Source organism: Monodon monoceros, unplaced genomic scaffold, assembly GCF_005190385.1.
Source record: "Monodon monoceros isolate NGI ecotype Baffin Bay Population unplaced genomic scaffold, NGI_Narwhal_1 Super_Scaffold_12, whole genome shotgun sequence".
Taxonomy (NCBI): Eukaryota; Metazoa; Chordata; class Mammalia; order Artiodactyla; family Monodontidae; genus Monodon; species Monodon monoceros.
This window is the reverse complement of record NW_021703768.1, coordinates 89,104,946-89,128,978: the sequence shown is the minus strand read 5'-3', so window position 1 is coordinate 89,128,978 and position 24,033 is coordinate 89,104,946. Positions and strand designations below refer to the sequence as shown.

The window sequence follows — 24,033 nt, the reverse complement described above, 5'->3', positions numbered from 1 at the left end:
TTTTAAAAGAACCAGCAAGATCCGGGGTAAGCTGTGCCTCCCGTACCACCCACCATCATTCTTCCTCTCTGACCTCATCTCGTACCTCCACAACTTTCCTTTATCAATCCCTCAGTTCCAGCCACACAGGTGTCTATACCACTCCTCAAATATGCCACACATGATCCCATCTCAATGACTTTGCTTTGGCTTTTCCCTCTACCTGGAGTACTCTTTGCCCCAGGTACTCACATGCTTCACTCCCTCACTTGTTTCACTCTTCATTTAAATGTCTTTCTCCATGACAACTAACCTGATCATCCGCTCAACATCCTATCTACCTACCATGTTTTCTCCACTTTACCTTTTACCACCTAACATACTATATGTTTCATTTATTTATTTTACTAATTAGCTATCTTCTGCTCTAAAATGTAAGCTCAAGGAGGCAGGGATTTCCATGTGTTCTGTTATCTACAAGATCAGTTATGCAAATAACAGTGCCTGGCACATAACAAGAAAATGCACAAATTAATATAGTTCTTACTTTAAAAAAATAAACTTAAATAATTTTTTTAAAATTAGAAGTTATAGAAAGATTACAATTTTACCTTCTGCATCTGTTTATATCATCTTTCTAGTAATCAAGTCCAAAACTAATATTGTTAAGGAGCTCACCTATAAAATATAGAGGAAAATCAGCAAAAGGACATAACTTCTCTTAATCTCGTTGTATATGAAACTTAGCTTTGTTTACTTAATAAAACTAAGCAAAATAGGGACAAACCATATTATTGAACTTTCATGTTATTTTTAGGACGTTATCTGCAGAATATAAATTAATCATGTAGCATATTCCATCCCACATAACATCTCAGCATCTGATGCAAATATTACAGCTGTCACTCTAATTTCTGCAGCTTTAACCCAATGTAAATTAGACTAATAACTAAGAGCGCCATTACTCTTTATGACCTTGTAAAGGTCCTATCATGTTAAGCTCCATGCAGTGAAAAGCATTCATGCCATAAATTAGCTGCTGAAAGATCATGTATTAATAAGTAGGTCCAAAAAAGACAAATCCTCCCACTTTCAGGTCATTTCAACAAAACTGATATCCAATAAACATAGCCTGAACGCTACTTTGGTCTTTAGTAGGTCATGTATCCAAAATGCATTTCTTTCATATGCTGAACTGAGAGGTGAATTTGAATTTCGGAGTACTTTTCTAGAGGACCTCTATGCATCATCCATACATGATTCTGATTTTTTAAAATCTCCAAGATTTGGTGATTATCAAATAAGAAAGCCAGTTGCCATTCTTAGTGGACTCAAAATAAGGAAATCAACTAAAAGAGCCTTTTCCAAGTTTTATTCATTTTTTAAATTTAGATTTCTTTAAACATAAATTTAACCATCTGTCTCAAGTCTGGACTCATTTCAAACTGGTTTTCATATTAAAGTACTCTAAAGAGAAAACTCAATGGATCCAATCAATTTTAATTGGCTATAAAATATCACAGAACTATTCATAATACGTGAAGACGCAATTTAAGAAAATCTACTTCCCAATTAGAGAAAAATTTACTTTTGAATGAGTCTTCCAACTAATTCCCCACAGTTCTAGCAGTAGGTACCCTCTTACTATGTCTGCTTAGGGGAAGTGAGGGCGTGTAAATAATCAGGGATATTACCAATCCTTTAGCATTCTTCTTTGTTTCTCATAGAGAAAAAAGAATTTGAAAAGGAGTTTGTTTCCCTGCTCCTGTTATAAAAGGGGTGAAGAGAGCTCCTTTCAAACTTCTCTAGCCTGACTGGTACGGGCATGTACAATGGGGAAGAGCTCATCCTATCTTGTTTCTTTCCTGAATATGATGTGCAATAAAGCAGAAGCATTCAAACTTCTACCCATGTAAGAGAAGCCACACAAATGTCTTTGTGGGTATTTTGAGGCTTGGTAAATGTAAAACCATAGTTTTATGGTTCCCTGGTGGCACAGTGGTTGAGAGTCCACCTGCCGATGCAGGGGACACGGGTTCGTGCCCCAGTCTGGGAAGATCCCACATGCTGCGGAGCAGCTAGGCCCGTGAGCCATGGCCACTGAGCCTATGCGTCCGGAGCCTGTGCTCCGCAACGGGAGAGGCCACAACAGTGAGAGGCCCGCGTACGGCAAAAAAACAAACAAACAAAAAAAAAAAACCATAGTGTAATTCTAGCCATCAGAATACATAGCTGTGAAGCAATTGTTTTGACCATCTTTTCTAATATTTCAATATATCTTCAAGGAAACTAAAAAACTTCAAACCAAAATCATATTTAAATTCACTTAATTCAATACCACCTGATTCAATATGCTATTCCTTATTTTTTATAAAATTAGGATACACTTACTCTTAAAAAATACTTTTTAACTTTAGAAAAAGGTACTACACAGTAATATGAAGAAGGATGTGCATATAAGTATATAGGTAAACCTGATGTATATTTTCTACAACATAAACAAGTGGGGATTGACCAGAGAGCAGAAGCAAAAAGAACTACAATCCTGCAGCCTGTGGAATGAAAACCACATTCACAGAAAGACAGATTAAACTAAAAAAACAGAGGACTATGTACCAGATTAAGGAACAAGATAAAACACCAGAAAAACAACTAAATGAATGGACATAGGCAACCTTCCAGAAAAATAATTCAGAATAATGATAGTGAAAATGATCCAGGACCTCGGAAAAAGAATGGAGGAAAAGAGCGAGATGATGCAAGAAATGTTTAACAAAGACATAGAAGAATTAAAGAATAAACAAACATAGAGGAACAATACAATAACTGAAATGAAAAATACACAGAAGGAATCAATAGCAGAAAAACTGAGGCAGAAGAAAGGATAAGTGAGGTGGAAGACAAAATGGTGGAAATCACTGCCATCAAACAGAATAAAGAAAAAAGAATGAAAAGAAATGAAGACAGCCTAAGACACCTGTTGGACAACATTAAATGCAGCACTTGAGACCTCGGGACACATATAGACTGAAAGTGAGGGGATGGAAAAAGATACTCCATGCAAATAGAAATCAAAAGAAAGCTGGAGTAGCAATAAATATACTAGATAAAATAGACTTTAAAATAAACAATGTTAAAAGAGACAAGGAAGGACACTACACAATGATCAAGGGATAAATCCAAGAAGAACATATAAGAATTGTAAATATTTATGCACCTAACATAGGAGCACCACAATACATAAGGCAACTGCTAACAGCTATAAAAGAGGAAATCAACAGTAACACAATAATAATACGGGACTTAAACACTGCACTTACACCAATGGACAGATCATCCAGACAGAAAATTAATAAGGAAACACAAGATTTAAATGACGCAATAGACCACATAGATTTATATAGGATATTTATAGGACATTCCATCTGAAAACTGCAGATTACACTTTCTTCTCAAGTGCACACAGAACATTCTAAATGACAAATCACACCTTGGGTCACAAATCAAGCCTTGATAAACTCAAAAAAAATGAAATCATATCAAGCATCTTTTCTGACCATAATGCTATGAGATTAGAAATCAATTACGGGAAAAAAATGTAAAAAACACAAACACATATAGGCTAAACAATATGATACTAAATAAGCAAGAGATCACTGAAAAATCAAAGAGGAAATCAAAAAATACCTAGAGTCAAATGACAATGAAAACACGACGATCCAAAACCTATGGGATGCAGCAAAAGCAGTTCTAAGAGGGAAGTTCATAGCAATACAATCCGACCTCAAGAAACAAGAAAAATCTTAAATAAACAATCTAACCTTACACTTAAAGGAACTAGAGAAAGAAGAACAAACAAAACCCAAACGTTGTAGAAGGAAAGAAATCATAAAGATCAGAGCAGAAATAAATGAAATAGAAACAAAGAAAACAATAGCAAAGATCAATAATACTAAAAGCTGGCTCTTTGAGAAGATAAACACAGTTGATAAACCTTTAGCCACACTCATCAAGAGGGAGAGGACTCAAATCAATAAAATTACAAATGAAAAAGGAAAAGTTACAATGGACACTGAAGAAATACAAAGCATCGTAAAAGACTACTACCAGCAACTCTAAGCCAATAAAATGGACAACCTGGAAGAAATGGACAAATTCTTAGAAAGGTATAAGCTTCCAAGACTGAACCAGGTAGAAATAGAAAATATCAACAGACCAATCACAAGCACTGAAATTGAAACTGTGATTAAAAATCTTCCAACAAACAAAAGTCCAAGACCAGATGGCTTCAGAGGTGAATTCTACCAAACATTTAAAGAAGAGCTAACACCCATTCTTCTCAAACTCTTCCAGAACTTTGCAGAGGAAGGAACACTCCCAAACTCATTCTATGAGGCCACCATCACCCTGATTCCAAAACCAGACAAAGATATGCAAAAAAAGAAAATTACAGACCAATAGCACAGAAGAATATAGATGCAAAAATCCTCAATAAAATGCCAGCAAGCAGAATCCAGCAACACATTAAAAGGATCATACACCATGATCAAGGGAGATTTATCCCAGGGATGCAAGGATTTTCAGTATACGCAGATCAATCAATGTGATACACCATATTAAAAAATTGAAGAAAAAAAATCATATGATCATCTCAATAGATGCAGAAAAAGCTTTTGACAAAATTCAACACCCATTTATGATAAAAACTTTCCAGAAAGTGGGCATAGAGGGAACCTACCTCAACATAATAAAGGCCATATAAGACAAACCCACAGCCAACATCATTCTCAATGGTGAAAAACTGAAACCATTTCCACTAAGGACAGGAAAAAGACAAGGTTTCCCACTCTCACCACTATTATTCAACATAGTTTTGGAAATTTTAGCCACAGCAATCAGAGTAGAAAAAGAAATAAAAGGAATATAAATTGGAAAAGAAGAAGTAAAATTGTCACTGCTTGCAGATGACATGATGCTATACATAGAAAATCCTAAAGATGCTACCAGAAAACTACTAGAGCTAATCAATGAATTTGGTAAAGTAGCCAGATACCAAATTAATGCACAGAAATCTCTTGCATTCCTATACACTGCTGATGAAAAATCTGAAAGGGAAATTAAGGAAACAATCCCATTCACCATTGTAACAAAAAGAATAAAATACCTAGGAGTAAACCTACCTAAGGAGGTAAAAGACCTGTAGTCACAAAACTAGAAGACACTGATGAAAGAAGTCAAAGGTGACACAAACAGATGGAGAGATATACCATGTTCTTGGATTGGAAGAATCAACATTGTGAAAATAACTATACTTCCCAAAGCAATCTACAGATTCAATTCAATCCCTATCAAATTACCAGTGGCAAATTTACAGAACTAGAACAAAAAATCTTAAAATCAGTATGGAGACATAAAAGACCTCGAATAGCCAAAGCAATCTTGAGGGAAAAAAATGGAGCTGGAGAAATCAGACTCCCTGACTTCAGACTATACTACAAAGCTATGGTAATCAAGACAATATGGTACTGGCACAAAAACAGAAATACAGATTAATGGACCAGGATATAAAGCCCAGAGATAAACCCACGCACCTACGGTCCACTAATTTATGACAAAGGAGGCAAGGATATACAATGGAGAAAAGACAGCCTGTTCAATAAGTGGTGCTGGGAAAACTGGACAGCTACATGTAAAAGAATGAAATTAGAACACTCACTAACACCATACACAAAAATAAACTCAAAATGGATTCGAGACCTAAATGTAAGACTGGACACTATAAAACTCTTAGAGGAAAACATAGGAAGAACACTCTTTGACATAAATCACAGCAAGATCTTTTTTGATCCACCTCCTACAGTAATGGAAATAAAAACAAAAATAAACAAATAGGAACCTAATGAAACTTCAAAGCTTTTGCAGAGCAAACTATAAACAAGACGAAAAGACAACCTTCAGAATAGAAGAAAATATTTGCAAACAAATCAACGGACAAAGGAGTAATCTCCAAAATATACAAGCAGCTCATGCAGCTCAATATTAAAAAAACAAACAACCCAATCAAAAAATGAGCAGAAGACCTAAATAGACATTTCTCCAAAGAAGACATACAGATAGCCAAGAGGCACATGAGAAGCTGCTCAACATCACTATTAGAGAAATACAAATCAAAACTACAATGAGGTATAATCTCACACCAGTTAGAATGGGCATATCATTAGAAAATCCACAAACAACAAATGTTAGAGAGGGTGTGGAGAAAAGAGAACCCTCTTGCACTGTTGGTGGGAATGTAAATTGGTACAGCCACTATGGAGAACAGTATGGAGGTTCCTTTAAAAACAAAAAATAGAATTATCATATGAGCCAGCAATCCCACTAGTGGGCATATGCCCAGAGAAAACCATAATTCAAAAAGACACATGCACCTCAATGTTCATTGCAGCACTATCTACAATAGCCAGGTCACGGAAGCAACCTAAATGTTCATCGACAGATGAATGGATAAAGAAGACATGGTACATATATACAATGGAATATTCCTCAGCCATAAAAAGGAACAAAATTGCGTTATTTGTAGAGACGTGGATGGACCTAGAGACTGTCATACAGAGTGAAGTATGTCAGAATGAAAAAAACAAATATCGTATATTAATGCAAATATGTGGAATCTAGAAAAATCGTACAGGTGAACCGGTTTGCAAGGTAGAAATAGAGACACCGATGTAGAGAACAAACGTATGGACACCAAGGGGGGGGAAGTCGGGGGGGGGGAATGAATTGGGGGAAAAAAAAAGTGGAGATTACAGAGAACCAAAAAGAAATCTGGGAGTGAATAAACTCATAACAACTTTCAGAACAAATGAAGAAAGACGATGAAGTCCACTAAGACTGTAAAACTTAGGTTAATGTGTTAAGTAGACACATGGAAGATTTAAGAAAAGACCCACATCATAATTATCCAGGCAAAATCTATAATGTCTAAGATGAAAAATATACTACATGAGATTAAAGGCAGATTAGACACTGCAGAAAACAAGATTAGTAAAAGTGTAGACACAATCATAGAAACTAACCAAAATGAAACAGAAAGCTAAAAAGACAAGGGGAAAAAATAAACAGACCATCAGCTGGCTGTGAGGCAAATACAAACAGCCTAATATACATGTAACTGGAGTCTCCAAAGGACAGCAGAAAGAGAGACGTAGGCAGAAAATATACATGAAGAAATAACGGCTGAAAGTTTTCCAAATTTGATGAAAATTATAAACTCTCAGATATAAGAAGCTCAAAAACCACAAACACAAGGAGAAAAAAAACTTACAGGAACGCACATCATAATCAAATTGCTCAAAATCAACAATTAAAAGGAAATCCTAAAAGCTGCCAAAGGGATATAAAACATGCAGAGCAACAAAGAAAAGTATTAGAACAGATTTCTCCTTGACATGGCCAAAGGGCAACATCTTTAAAGACCCAACAGGGAAAAAAATACCTGCTAAAAGAAAATTCTACATCCTACAAAAATATATTTCAAAATCAAAGGTGAAATTAAAACTTTTTCAGATGTACAAAAGCTGAAAGAACTTACTACATGTAGACTTACATTACAAGAAATGTTAAAGTAAGTCATTCAGGCAAAAGTAAAATGATACCAGATGGAATAAAGAATGCTAGGAAAGATAACTACATAGATAAACATATAAGATGTTTTATTATAATTTTAAAGATACTTGACTAAACAACAATATTAACAATATAGTACAAAGTTAAAAACATATGCAAAAGTAAAATATATCACAACAATAGCACAAATATAGGAAGACTATACCAGTGTAAGGTTTCCTTATTATACACAAGGTGATATAACATCACTTGAAGGTATACTATGGTAAATCAAAGATAAAATAACAAAAGAAAAAGTTACAGCTAATAAGACTAATAAAGGAGAATAAACAAAAGAAGAAACAATAAACAAAAGAAAAAGTTACAGCTAATAAAGGGAATAAATGGGAATCTTAATAAATTTTTTTCAATTATTCCAAAAGGAGGCAGAAAAAAGGAAAAGGAGAATAAAGGACTGATGAAACAAAGAGAAAAAAAAACTGCAAGATGACAGATTTAAACCTAACATTGTCAAAGTCAATCACATTATAGTCTAACTATCCCAGTTAAAATGTAAAGATTATCAAGATAAAAAAGCAAGACCTAATTATATGCTGCTTATAAGAAATGCACTTCAACTACATAAAGACTAAAAAATGTTGAAGTAAAAGGATGATAAAAAGATATATCATGTAAACACTAATCGAAGTATCTAATATTAATATCAGATAGAACAGATAACACAGCAAAGAATACTACCAGGGATAATAAAGGTCATTTCATACGACAAAAGGGTCAGGGCATCAAGAGGATACAACAATCATGACTACTTTTACACCCAATAACTAGAGTTTCAAAATACATTAAGCAAAAAACTGACAAAACTATGAGAAGAAATAGACAAATCTACAACTACAGTGGGAGATTTCAATTGCCCCCTCTCAACAATTGATGGAACAAGTAGACAGAAAGTCAGTAACAACCTAAAAACTTTTAATAACACTATTAACCAACGGGCCCAAGATAGCAATATAGACCACTACAACCAACAACCGCAGAATACATATTCTTATCAAGTGCACATGAAGCATTTACCAAGGTAAACCATACTATGGGCCATATAACATGCATTCATAAATGTAAAAGGAATAAAGTCACAAAAATAATATTCTCAGACTAAATGAAATTAAATTATAAATGAAAAATAGACTTTTTTAATGTCAAATCTTTAGGAAACCAAATACATTTCTAAATAACCTATGTATCAAAGAAAAAAAAAAAGCCAAAAGGAAATACTTTAAGTATTTTGAACTGAAGAAAAATGAAGACACAATACATACAAATGTATGGAATGTTGCTAAAACAGTCCTTAGGGAAATTCATAGCACTAATGCCTACATAAGAAAAGAAGATAGTTCTCAAATCAATGATCTTAGTTAGCTTCCAGATTAAAAAAAAGAAAAAATAGAAAAACTGGTGCAAACTAAGCCTAAAGCAAGCAGAAGAAACAAAAAAACAAAGATTAGAGCATAAATCAATTAAATAGAAAGCAGAAAAATAGAAAGAAAATAAAGCCTAAAGCCAATCTTTGAGAAGATTAATAAAATTGATAAACCTCTAGCCAAAATGATTAGGGATAAAAGAGAAGACACAAAGTACCAATAACAAAAATGAGAAAGAAAATATCACCACAGATTCTACAAATATAAAAAGGTGGATAAGGAAGTATTCTGAACACCTTAGTACCAATAAATTAAACAAATGAAATGGACAATTCCTTGAAAGATACAACCTACTAAAACTCAAAGAAAAAGATAAACTGAATAGCCTATATCAATTAAAGAAATTGAATTTATAGTTTAAAAATCTTAGCGAAAGAGAAAAAAATAAAGCAAGCAGACGCAGATGGCTTCACAAGTGAATTCTGCCAATATTTAAGAAATATTATAAATTGAACACAAACGTTACTAAGAGGGGGCAATCAGAAAGGACAGTATTATCCTTATACAAAAATGAGACAAAGATTAAAAGAAACAGACATATTTGAAAATCCATAAAAACTTAGCCCACCATATCAAACAACATAAAAAATAATAATACATCATAACCAAGAGGAGTTTATTCCAGGAATGTGAAGATGGTATAATATTTTTAAAATGTGAAAATCAATCAAAATAATTCACCATATCAAGGTAAAAGAAGAAAAAAAATATCCATCTCCACAGATATGGCAAAAGCATTTGACAAAATCTAACATCCATTCTTAAGCAGGAATAAAAAGGAACTTCTTCAACCCGATAAAAGGAAAAACGTTTGAAAAACTACAGTTAACGTCATATTTATGATGAAAGTCTTTCCCCTAAGATCAGGGACAAGGCAAACATGTTTGGTCTTTCTACGTCTGTTCAACACTATACTGAAGGGTCTAGCTAGGGCAAAGAGGCAAGAAAAAGGAAAAAAAAAAAGACATCCAGATTGAAAAGGAAAAGGAAAACTATCTTTGTTCATAGACAATATGATCTTATAGGAGTTCTTTTGAGAAGTCATCTACTCTTTCTGATGATGAGGTGATGGCAAATGTTTCCATTTACAGCCATTATGTCAGAACCTTAGTTTGGATACAAGCTTTATGGATTCACAAAATTGTTTTATGGCAAACTTAACAATGTGCTTAACCAACTAAAAGTATTCAGAACTTAATATGTTATAGGAAAGTAAAACCCGTGTATTTTGCATCCAAGAACTTATTATTCCATGCTCTAATGAAACACTCTATTAACTTCAGCTAAATAGGCTAAAATTATTTTGGTTGTTCTCAGCATACATGTTATAAATAATAATCAATAGACTAATATCCAAATTAGTCCAAGTCAATTTAAGACAAACATTTGTTCCCTTTACACAGCATAGAGCAAAATGACTTCGATATTTAGCGTATATTATTCAATACCAAAAAATTTAACTAAAATGGTGCTATATTCATATTACAAATGAATGTTATATTTTACATTAGACAACATAAATCAGTGTTCCTTTGGATATAAATTCTAACTGAAAATTTAACGTATTTTGTGTAACCCATACAGCAGGGATCAGGAATTTGGAATTTCAGTATTAACCCAGGCCTCCAGCTGATCTGCTACTGCTGCTGAACCTCCATTTGCAGTAACTGAACCCTTGATGCCAAACCAATTCTTTTTTTTTTTCATATATTATTACCCTTTTTTTTTCTTTAACATCTTTATTGGAGTATAATTGCTTTACAATGGTGTGTTAGTTTCTGTTTTATAACAAAGTGAATCAGTTATACATATACACATGTTCCCATCTCTTCCCTCTTGCATCTCCCTCGCTCCCAACCTCCCTATCCCACCCCTCTAGGTGGTCACAAAGCACCGAGCTGATCTCCCTGTGCTATGAGGCTGCTTCCCACTAGCTATCTATTCTACGTTTGGTAGTGTATATATGTCCATGCCACTCTCTCACTTTGTCAGAGCCTACCCTTCCCCCTCCCCACATCCTCAAGTCCATTCTTTAGTAGGTCTGCCTCTCCATTCCCATCTTACCCCTAGGTTCTTTATGACCTTTTTTTTTTTTTATTCCTTACATTCCATATATATGTGCTAGCATACTGTATATGTTTTTCTCTTTCTGACTTACTTCACTCTGTATGACAGACTCTAGGTCCATGCAACTCACTACAAATAACTCAATTTCATTTCTTTTCATGGCTGAGTAATATTCCATTGTATATACATGCCACATCTTCTTTATCCATTCATCCAATGATGAACATTTATGTTGCTTCCATGTCCTGGCTATTGTAAATAGAGCTGCAATGAACATTTTGGTACATGACTTTTTTGAATTATGGTTTTCTCATGTTATATGCCCAGTAGTGGGATTGCTGGGTCATATGGTAGTTCTATTTTTAGTTTTTTAAGGAACCTCCATACTGTTCTACATAGTGGCTGTATCAATTTACATTCCCACCAACAGTGCAAGAGGGTTCCCTTTTCTCCACACCCTCTCCAGCATTTATTGTTTGAAGATATTTTGATAATGGCCATTCTGACGGATGTGAGATGATATCTCATTGTAGTTTTCATTTGCATTTCTCTAATGATTAATGATGTTGAGCATTCTTTCATGTGTTTGCTGGCAATCTGTGTATCTTCTTTGGAGAAATGTCTATTTAGGTCTTCTGCCCATTTTTGGATTGGGTTGTTTATTTTTTTGTTATTGAGCTGCATGAGCTGCTTGCAAATTTTGGAGATTAACCCTTTGTCACTTGCTTCATTTGCAACTATTTTCTCCCATTCTGGAGGTTGTCTTTTGGTTTTGTTTATGGTTTCCTTTGCTGTGCAAAAGCTTTTAAGTTTCATTAGGTCCCATTTGTTTATTTTTGTTTTTATTTCCATTTCTCTAGGAGGTGGGTCAAAAAGGAGCTTGCTATGATTTATGGCATAGAGTGTTTTGCCTATGTTTTCCTCTAAGAGTTTCATAGTTTCTGGCCCTACATTTAGGTCTTTAATCCATTTTGGAATTATTTTTGTGTATGGTGTTAGGGAATGTTCTAATCTCATACTTTCACATGTACGTGTCCAGTTTTCCCAGCACCACTTATTGAAGAGGCTGTCCTTTCTCCACTGTATATTCTTGCCTCCTTTATCAAAGATAAGGTGACGATATGTGCATGGGTTTATCTCTGGTCTTTCTATCCTGTTCCATTGATCTATATTTCTGTTTCTGTGCCAGTACTATACTGTCTTGATTACTGTCCCTTTGCAATATAGTCTGAAGTCAGGGAGCCTAATTCCTTGAGCTCCATTTTTTGTTCTCAAGATTTCTTTGGCTATTCGGGGGTCTTTTGTGTTTCCATACAAATTGTGAATTTTTTTGTTCTAGTTCTGTGAAAAATGCCAGTGGTACTTTGATAGGGATTGCATTGAATCTGTAGATTGCTTTGGGTAGTAGATTCATTTTCACAATGTTGATTCTTCCAATCCAAGAACATGGTATATCTCTCCATCTATGTGTACCATCTTTAACTCCTTTCATCAGTGTCTTATAATTTTCTGCATACCAGTCTTTTGTCTCCTTAAGTATGTTTATTCCTATATACTTTATTCTTTTTGTTGCAATGGTAAATGGGAGTGTTTTCTTGATTTCACTTTCAGATTTTTCATCATTAGTGTATAGGAATGCCAGAGATTTCTGTGCATTAATTTTGTATCCTGTTACTTTACCAAATTCATTGATTAGCTCTAGTAGTTTTCTGGTAGCATCGTTAGGATTCTCTATGTATAGTATCAAGTCATCTGCAAACAGTGACAGCTTTACTTCTTCTTTTCTGATTTGGATTCCTTTTATTTCCTTTTCTTCTCTGATTGCTGTGGCTAAAATTCCAAAACTATGTTGAATAAGAGTGGTCAGAGTGGGCAATCTTGTCTTGTTCCTGATCTTAGTGGAAATGCTTTCAGTTTTTCACCATTGAGGACGAGGCAGGCTGTGGGTTTGTCATATATGGCCTTTATTATGTTGAGGAAAGTTTCCTCTATGCCTACTTTCTGCAGGGCTTTTTATCATAAATGGGTGTTGAATTTTGTCGATAGCTTCCTCTGCATCTATTGAGATGATCATATGTTTTTTCTCCTTCAATTTGTCAACATGGTGTATCACGTGGATTGATTTGCGTATACTGAAGAATCCTTGCATTACTGAAATAAACCCCACTTGATCATGGTGTATGATCCTTTTAATGTGCTGTTGGATTCTCTTTGCTAGTATTTTGCTGAGGATTTTTGCATCTATGTTCATCAGTGATATTGGCCTCTAGTTTTCTTTCTTTGTGACATCTTTGTCTGGTTTTGGTATCAGGGTGAAGGTGGCCTCGCAGAATGAGTTTGGGAGTGTTCCTCCCTCTGCTATATTTTGGAAGAGTTTGAGAAGGATAGGTGTTAGCTCTTCTCTAAATGTTTGATAGAATTCGCCTGTGAAGCCATCTGGTCCTGGGCTTTTGTTTGTTGGAAGATTTTTAATCACAGTTTCAATTTCAGTGCTTGTGATTGGTCTGTTCATATTTTCTATTTCTTCCTGATTCAGTCTTGGCAGGTTGTGCATTTCTAAGAATTTGTCCATTTCTTCCAGGTTGTCCACTTTATTGGCATAGAGCTGCTTGTAGTAATCTCTCATGATCTTTTGTATTTCTGCAGTGTCAGTTGTTACTTCTCCTTTTTCATTTCTAACTCTATTGATTTGAGTCTTCTCCCTTTTTTTCTTGATGAGTCTGGCTAATGGTTTATCAATTTTGTTTATCTTCTCAAAGAACCAGCTTTCAGTTTTATTGATCTTTGCTATTGTTTCCTTCATTTCTTTTTCATTTATTTCTCATCTGATCTTTATGATTTCATTCCTTCTGATAACTTTTGGGGTTTTTTGTTCTTCTTTCTCTAACTGCTTTAGGTGCAAGGTTAGGTTGTTTATTCGAGATGTTTCCTGTTTCTTAAGGTAGGACTGTATTGCTGTAAACTTCCATCTTAGAACTGCTTTTGCTGCATCCCATAGGTTTTGCATCATCGTGTCTCCATTGTCTGCTTTTTCTAGGTATTTTTTAATTTCCTCTTTGATTTCTTCAGTGATCTCTTGGTTATTAAGTAGTGTATTGTTTAGCCTCCATTTGTTTGTATTTTTTACAGATCATTTCCTGTAATTAATATCTAGTCTCACAGCATTGTGGTCGGAAAAGATACTTGATACAATTTCAATTTTCTGAAATTTACCAAGGCTTGATTTGTGACGCAAGAGATGATCTATCCTGGAGAATGTTCCATGAGCACTCGAGAAAAGTGTGTATTCTGTTGTTTTTGGATGGAATGTCCTATAAATATCATTTAAGTCCATCCTGTTTAATGTATCGTTTAAAGCTTGTGTTTCCTTATTTATCTTCATTTTGGATGATCTGTCCATTGGTGAAAGTGGGGTGTTAAAGTCCCCTACTATGAATGTGTTACTGTCGATTTCCCCTTTTATGGCTGTTAGCATTTGCCTTATGTATTGAAGTGCTCCTATGTTGCGTGCATAATTATTTACAATTGTCATATCTTTTTCTTTGATCGATCCCTTGATCATTATGTAGTGTCCTTGTCTCTTGTAATAGTCTTTATTTTAAAGTCTATTTCATCTGATATGAGAATTGCTACTCCAGCTTTCTTTTGATTTCCATTTGCATGGAATATCTTTTTCCATCCCCTCACTTTCAGTCTGTATGTTTCTCTAGGTCTGAAGTGGGTCTCTTGTAGATGTCATATATATGGGTCTTCTTTTTGTATCCATTCTGTATCCATTCTTGTTTTTGTAGCCAGTCTGTGTCTTTCGGTGGGAGCCCTTAATCAATTTACATAAAAGGAAATTATCTATATGTATGTTCCTATTCCCATTTTCTTAATTGTTTTGTGCTTGTTTTCCTTCTCTTGTGTTTTTTGCCTAGAGAAGGTCCTTCAGCCTTTGCTGTAAAGCTGGTTTGGTGGTGCTGAACTCTCTCAGCTTTTGCTTATCTGTAAAGGTTTTAATTTCTCCATCAAATCTGAATGAGATCCTTGCTGGGTAAAGTAATCTTGGTTGTAGGTTTTTCTCCTTCATCTCTTTAAATGTGTCCTGCCACTCCCTTCTGGCTTGCAGAGTTACTGCTGAAAGATCCGCTGTTAACCTTATGGGGACTCCCTCATGTGTTATTTGTTGTTTTTCCCTTGCTGCTTTTAATATGTTTTCTTTGTATTTAATTTTTGATAGTTTGATTAATATGTGTCTTGGCATGTTTCTCCTTGGATTTATCCTGTATGGGACTCTCTGTGCTTTCTGGACTTGATGAACTGTTTCCTTTCCCATATTATGGAAGCTTTCAACTATAACCTCTTCAAATATTTTCTCAGTCCCTTTCTTTTTCTCTTCTTCTTCTGGGACCCCTATAATTTGAATGTTGGTGCGTTTAATGTTGTCCCAGAGGTCTCTGAGACTGTCCTCAGTTCTTTTCATTCTTTTTTCTTCATTCTGCTCTGCAGTAGTTATTTCCACTATTTTATCTTCCAGGTCACTTATCCATTCTTCTGCCTCAGTTATTCTGCTATTGATCCCATCTAGAGTATTTTTAAATTCATTTATTGTGTTGTTCATCGTTGCTTGTTTCCTCTTTAGTTCTTCTAGGTCCTTGTTAAATGTTTCTTGCATTTTCTCTATTCTATTTCCAAGATTTTGGATCATCTTTACTATCATTATTCTGAATTCTTTTTCAGGTAGACTGCCTATTTCCTCTTCATTTGTTAGGTCCGGTGGGTTTTTACCTTGCTCTTTCATCTGCTGTGTGTTTTTCTGTCTTCTCATCTTGCTTATCTTACTGTGTTTGGGGTCTCCTTTTTGCAGGCTGCAGATTCGTAGTTCCCGTTGTTTTTGTTGTCTGTCCCTAGTGGCTAACGATGTTTCAGTGGGTTGTGTAGGCTTCCTGGTGGAGGGGACTAGTGCCTGTGTTCTGGTGGATGAGGCTGGGTCTTGTCTTTCTGGTGGGCAGATCCATGTCTGGTGGTGTGTTTTGGGGTGTCTGCAGTCTTATTATGATTTTAGGCAGCCTTTCTGCTAATGGATAGGGTTATGTTCCTGTCTTGCTAGTTGTTTCATATAGGGTGTCCAGCACTGTAGCTTGCTGGTCATTGAGTGAAGCTGGGTCTTGGCATTGAGATGGAGATCTCTGGGAGATTTTCGCCATTTGATATTACATGGAGCTGGGAGGTCTCTTGTGGACCAGTGTCCTGAAGTTGGCTCTCCCAGCTCAGAGGCACAGCGCTGACTCCTGGCTGGAGCACCAAGAGCCTTTCAGCCACACAGCTCAGAATAAAAGGGAGAAACAGAAGAAAGAGAAGAAAAGAAAACAAAAGAAAGAAAGAAAGGAGGAAAGAAAGAGGATAAAATAAAATAAAGATTAAAAAAAGTTATTAAAACAAAAAATAATTATTAAGAAAAAAAATTTTTTTAAGTAAAAAAAAAAACGGACTGACAGAACCCTAGGACAAATGATGAAAGGAAATCTATACAGACAAAATCTCACACAGAAGCATACACATACACACTCACAAAAAGAGGAAAAGGGGAAAAAATAATATATCTTGTTCTCAAAGACCACCTCGTCAATTTGGGATGATTAGTTGTCTATTCATATTTTCCACAGATGCAGGGTACATCAAGTTGATTGTGGAGATTTAATCCGCTGCTCCTGAGGCTGCTGAGAGAGATTTCCCTTTCTTTACTTGTACGCACAGCTCCCGGATTTCAGCATTGGATTTGGCCCTGCCTCTGCGTGTAGGTCGCCTGAGGGCTTCTGTTCTTCGCTCAGGCAGGATGGGGTTAAAGGAGCAGCTGATTCGGGGGCTCTGACTCACTCCGGCCGGGGGGAGGGAGGGGAACAGGGCGAGCCTGTGGCGGCAGCGGCCGGCATGACTTTGCCCCAGCCTGAGGTGCGCTGTGCGTTCTCCCGGGGAAGTTGTCCCTGGATCATGGGACCCTTGCAGTGGCGGTCTACACAGGCTCCCAGGAGAGTTGTGGATAGTGAACTGTGCTTGCTCACAGGCTTCTTGGTGGTGGCAGCAGCAGCCTTAGCATCTCATGCCCACCTCTGGGGTCTGCGCTGATAGCCGTGGCTCGCGCACATCTCTGGAGCTCCTTTAAGCAGCGCTCTTAATCCCCTCTCCTTGCTCACCAGGAAACAAAGAGGGAAGAAAATGTCTCTTTCCTCTTCGGCAGGTCCAGACTTTTTCCCGGACTCCCTCCCAGCTAGCCGTGGTGCACTAATCCCTTCAGGTTGTGTTCACGCCGCCAGTCCTCTCCCTGCGCTCTGACTAAAGCCCGAGTCTCAGCTCCCAGCCCCCACCCGCCCCGGCGGGTGAGCAGACAAGCCTCTCCGGCTGGTGAATGCTGGTCGGCCCCGATCCTCTGTGCAGGAATCTCTCTGCTTTGCCTTCCGCACCCCTGTTGCTGTGCTCTCCTCCGTGGCTCCGAAGCTTTCCCTCTCTGCCACCCACAGTCTCCGCCTGTGAAGGGGCTTCCTAGTGTGTGGAAACCTTTCCTCCTTCACAGCTCCCTCCCACTGGTGCAGGTTCTGTCCCTATTCTTTTGTCTCTGTTTTTTCTTTTCTCTTTTACCCTACCCAGGTACGTGGGGAGTTTCTTGCCTTTTGGGAGGTCTGAGGTCTTCTGCCAGCATTCAGTGGGTGTTCTATAGGAGCAGTACCATATGTAGATGTATTTCTGATGTATCTGTGGGGAGGAAGGTGATCTCCGCATCTTACTCTTCTGTCACATTCCTGCTACCTTCCCAAACCAATTCTTGATCAAATCCAGAATTTAACCCTTACTTACTATAGGAGCTATTTCTGGGTCCTATCTCCCCCGAAGCCTTGTCTTCTCAAGCTGGACACTATATATCAGTTTGAGTTTTTAAATAGCTTTTCAAAGACCCCCTAATGTCTAAAGCAATGATTCTGAATGCCAGAGCCACAGCTTGGGTATCCACCATCAGTGCTCCAGCAATTCCTAGAGCCCATTCCAGAAATGGCCTGGTGTGGCCTCTCCAGATAAACTAAGGTTCTGACATAAAGCCTGTAAATGTTGGAAGAATTTGCCAACACATCATCCTTATAAATAGTAAATAACTTCACAAAAAAAACCTATTTCCATGTTAAAGGTAGAAGGAGTTTGAAAACAGATACAAAATTTTCAAAAATATAATTTTATACTTTTTCAGGTAATCATGAGTATAAAGATAGTTGTGATTATAAAAGGGAAATTCACATAAGTCTCATGCATTTACATAGTTATATAAGAACTTGCTTTAAAAGTGTATACTCTATACATTTTACATTGATTTAATGGGAGTAATCAAATTCCAGAAAATGAAAAAGTACATCACTAATTCCTTTAGAAAGAAAATGTAAATAAGCTCACATATTTTAACTTCAGGAGACTCAGTCAAATAATACATTTCTTAAGATCAATTAAAACTACGGTCTTCAGATTTTCTAGTTGCCTTCTTACTACTGATACAACACTGAATGGTATTTTATCTCTATAGTAAATAATAAAGATAAGTAATAAAGAACAATTATTACCTGTGAATAATCTTTGATAATATAAACTTTAGGTACAAGAACTATTTAAAACTTTATTATGATATCAGAATTAGATTTCATTTTTTAAACAAAAACTATGTCATTAAAAGTAGGTATCAAACACTTGGGAGTAATTATGTACTTCTTTTCCTAACTAATCATTCTCCAACAGATATAGACATAGTGTGAAATACTTCACATAGATGGATTACAATATAGTTGGATTAAGTCACCACTTGTTCTGGGTGAATTTAATATGTGGATGTTTATAATACAGGAAACTAATTTGAGAATGCTAGCCAAGCATTATGTAATGAACTTTATAAAACTAACCCTTTGACAGATTGAGTAGTAATGCTCAATGTACAAAACTATTTCTAAATCACTCTTGATGGTTTAGCAGGGGATCCCTTGCATAAAGACTAAATTTTGAAAAACAGTGAAGACTTGCAGTTCCCAAGTTAGAATATCAACTAGAAGTGGGTAAGCTCCTTGAATGTTTGAATCTCAATAACTTAAGGGTAGCAAATGCTCAGTAAATACTTCTTGATTATATAAAACACTCTTTAAAATAAAAACGGAATAATAATTAGGTATACAAAGTTTGAAAATTATGAAATAATCATACAACATTGGAATTTACCTCTAAGACTATCTGACTCCAAAGTCTGACTCATCTTTCCACTATTGCATTTTTTCTTTTCTTCACTTAAATAACTTACATAACTGAATTACGAAAGCATTTTAAAAGATATGTTTGCATTAAAAAGAGATCATAATCTCAAAATGCTGGTTGAGGTACAAGAAAAATAAGTAAAAATAAGTAAACTGTGAATACTAATTCATCTAGAAACACTGCAAGAAGCAGAAACGTGAAATACATGTGGGAGGGATGGAGACAGGGAGAAAGGGAGACACAAAGTAAATGCTGAAGCGAATACTGGGAGAAGGGAGGGGAGGGACAGAGAAGGAAGGAGAGGAAGGAAGTAGGGATGAGCAAGAGGAAGAAGGAAAGGGAGGCAGAAGTGGGGGGGGGAACTGCATCTAAATCAGTCTCTCTTCTAGTCTACTGGGAATAACAAAAACAGTATTTTCATTGTGTAAGGTATATCCAAATATAGGAGCTGTTTACTTCATTTACCTCAACCAAATGACAAAATAACATACAAGTAAAAGAAAAAGAGAAAATACATTAATAAATGAGAAAGGTAAATTTAATAATTAAAAAAATATTTTAAAAAGAGTTGCTAATAATGCTTCTATTTAACCAGAAAACAACAAAAATTTTATAATTAAAAAATATATAAATATGAAGACTAGTCACATTTAAAAACTATAACCACAAATCTTTGATTAAAACATAATGTTTCCCTTTCCATTTACTTCCAAAGCTTATTATGAAAATTTTAGTACAACATAGATATAAAATTAAGCTATGAAAGCAAAACTGAGCTATAAAATGACCTGTGATTTTAATAGCATTTAAATACAGGTAAAAGGAGGATCAATAAAAGCTAACAAATACAACTTTATTTTTCTTATTTAGCACTCAGTAATTAAATGAGTAAATCTGAAGCCTATGAGAAAAATTTAAACATTCCTTGCATTCTATTACAAGTACTGCATAATTCTATTAATAGCATTAACTACTCAAAAATAGTTTCCATTATTTTCAAAAAACAAAAGAAATACTTATTACACAGTTTGGTAATTAGTCTATTTTGGCTTACTTTAATATTTTTAAAATGTGAATTGGTCTAAGTGTAATCATTCCACCACTTATAAAGATAACTTTCAAATGATAAGAATAAAAATCACTGAAATAAACATTTTTCATAATTGCATCATACCTTTAGCTACAGCTTCTTTATATTTCTCTTTGGCAGAATTCATTTCTTTTATTAATTGTCTATAGCTTGTTTTTAATTTCTCTAATTCTGTCTTTGTGACCTGTCAAAAAAAGAAATGAAAAAAAATTTTTTAATGCTTAAATTTATTTCAGTCGAGAACCTAAATTCCAAAGTATTAACAGATGCATATTTTACTGCTTATGGGGCAGAGGTGCTCTTTAATATACAATTATAACCAGTAAACTAAAATTAGCTAAGAAATCGGTGATAAATTCAACAGCATATGAAAAAAAAAATTTCTTAAAAAGAAGAACAGATCATGAAATAGTGCTGTCATCATCTAAAATGTAAAGGCCAGGGGCTTCCCTGGTGGCGCAGTGGTTGAGAGTCTGCCTGCCGATGCAGGGGACACAGGTTCGTGCCCCAGTCCAGGAGGATCCCACATGCCGCGGAGTGGCTGGGCCTGTGAGCCATGGCCGCTGAGCCTGCACGTCCAGAGCCTGTGCTCCACAGGGGGAGAGGCCACAACAGTGAGAGGCCCGTGTACCGCAAAAATAAATAAATAAATAAATAAAATGTAAAGGCCAATAATTAATTGCTGTGTACAAAAATATTTTCTCTAATGAAAAAAATAATTTAAAATACTTATTTTAATTATACAGAATAACTCTGAGCTGTCATAATTTACCAGTTCTAACATGATTTTTTTTTTTTTTCACACTGTAACATCTCTGAAAAGATACATCTAACAATCATTGCTGGCCAGGCAGCAATCATGACAGTCATCACTGCATGCACACATGAACTTCGTTATTATTTCTACCCAAAAGCTAGACAAATCCAAGTCTTTGATTCTGTCGTCAAAAAACCATAACAAGCATTTGAGAAAAAACTGAGAGTCTTAGATTGTATCTAAAAAACTTCTAATAAGCCTTCTGGAAGAGTATGAAATCAGCAGCATTAGAAACTTGCTAAAGGGGCATAAGAAACTTGGAAGAAAATCCCAGAGCCCACTTTAAACAAATTCTGCATCACAAATGTTCTTGACAGCATGGAGGATTGCACTGTGTAAATAAACAAAAATATCTACAACTATGATATAGATATACATGAGTTCAAATCATTCCCTTTTAAAAAGAACCTCACTGGTTAACATTTTGTTTTTAATGGACTTTACCTTTTAGAGCACTTTTAGTATCACAGCCGAATTAACACAAAGTATGGAGATTCCCCACTTGTCTTTTGCCCTGATTCATGCACAGCCTCCCTGATTATCAACATACTCCACTAGAGTAGGTTTGTAAATTTTTACTATTGATAAACCTACAAGGACACATCATTATCACATAAGTCCATAGTTTACATTAAGTTCCACTCTTGGTGTACATTTTATGGTTTTGAACAAACATATAATGACATGTATCCACCATTATAGTACCACACACAGTTGTTTCACTGTCATAAAACCCTCTGTGCTCCACCTATTCACTAACTCCTGGAAATCAATGATCTTTTTACTGTCTTCATAGTTTTGACTTTTCCAGAATATCATATAGTTAGAATCATACATATTTTTCATATTGGCTTCTTTCACTTAGTAATATGCATTTAAGGTTCCTCCATATCTTTCTGTGGCTTGGTAGCTCATTTTCTTTGAGCTCTGAATAATATTCCATTGTCTGGATGCACTACAGTTTATCCACTCACTTACTAAAGGACTTCTTGCTTGCTTCCAAGTTTTGACAATTATGAATAAAGCTGTTATAAACAGCTATGTGTGGGCTTTAGTGTAGACATATGTTTTCAACTCCTCTGCACAAATACTAAGGAACTCAATTGCTGGGTCCTATGGTAAGAGTATTTTTAATTTTGTAAGAAACAGCCGAACTGTCTTCCAAAGTGGCTGGATTATTTTGCATTCCCACCAGCAATGAATGAGAGTTCCTGTTGCTCCACAACCTCACCAGTACTTGGTGGTTGTCAACGTTCTAGATTTGGGGCGTCCTAATAGAGGTGTAGTGGTATGTCATTGTTCCTTTAATTCGCACTTCCTTGATGACATATGATGTTGAGCAACTTTTTATGTGCTTATTTGGCATCTGTATATCTTCTTTGGTGAGGTGTTTGTTTTTTAATCAGGTTGCTGGTTTTCTTAGTAGACTTTTAAGAGTTCTTTGTGTATTTTTTTAAATTAATTTTATTTCTTTTTGGCTGTGTTGGGTCCTCGTTGCTGGGTGCAGGCTTCCTCTAATTGCAGCGAGCAGGGCTACTCTTTGTTGCAGTTCACGGGCTTCTCATTGTGGTAGCTTCTCTTGTTCTGGAGCATGGGCTCTAGACATTCAGGCATCAGTAGTTGCAGCACATGGGCTAGGCAGCTGCGGCAAACGGGCTTCAGTAGTTGCAGCGCATGGGCTCAGTACCTGCAGCACATGGGCTCAGTAGTTGTGGCTCGCAGGCTCTAGAGCGCAGGCTCAGTAGTTGTGGCTCACAGGCTTAGTTGCTCCACAGCATGTGGGATCTTCCTGGACCAGGGATCGAACCCATGTCCCCTGCATTGGCAGGCAGATTCTTAACCACTATGCCACCAAGAAAGAGTTCTTTGTGTATTTTAGATAACAGTCTTTTGTCAAATGTGCCTTTGCAAATGTTTTCTTCCAGTCTGTGGCTTATCTTCTCATTCCTTTGATACTGTATTTGCAGAGCAGAAGTTTTATTTTTTATTTTTTTGAGGAGAACCTGAATACAATACATATAATATATACCATATATATAAAATATATATATATATAGCTTGGAGCAGGCAAGAAATATGGACACTTCCATCTACGTGACTGCCCATCACAGTTACTGCTCTGGTCTCAGGGGCTCGAACTATTTTCCATTTTGCATACTTTTCAACTGTTGTATCACATTGATGTCTGTTGTTGAAATCTTTCTGAGAATTTTGCCAATCTGGTTCATTTTATCTTGCCTATCAGGCTGCTTTGAGTTCATTATATCTTTTAAACTTATGAAGTCATTATAGTTCCATAATTGCTTATAGACCACCCAGAGTGTGCCTGAGACCCTTTTGGGTTTCACTTCCAATGCTCGTACTTTCCCTTAAATTCTGTACTAAAGATGCCATACCATTTGAGATTGGAGGCACACTTTCATACCATGACTCACGTCCAGTGTTAAGTAGAATTTCTCTGAATGAAAACTCATGTGTTCCTTTGCCATTTGCAACACGTATCACACACATTTCTGTGGAGTTATAATGTTTTAAAAAAGAAAGAAAGGAGGGAATTCCCTGACGGTCAAGTGGTTAGAAATCTGAGTTCTCACTGACAAGGGCCCAAGTTCAATCCCTGGTCAGGGAACTAAGATTCCACAAGCCATGCAGTACAGGTAGGGAGGAGGGAAGAAAGAAAGGAAAACAGAGAAGTTTTAAAATTTTGAGGAGTT

General features: G+C 36.0%; 1 protein-coding gene across 2 annotated transcripts in view; it reads right to left on the bottom strand.

Moving 5' to 3' along the window:
- FER (FER tyrosine kinase) overlaps nt 1-24,033 on the bottom strand; it is a 466,661-nt gene that overhangs the window by 349,401 nt on the left and 93,227 nt on the right. For both annotated transcript variants that reach the window (XM_029216683.1, XM_029216684.1), the window contains one exon: nt 20,587-20,686. In XM_029216683.1, the coding sequence (XP_029072516.1) occupies nt 20,587-20,686 (100 nt within the window). The remainder of the gene's footprint in view (nt 1-20,586; nt 20,687-24,033) is intronic.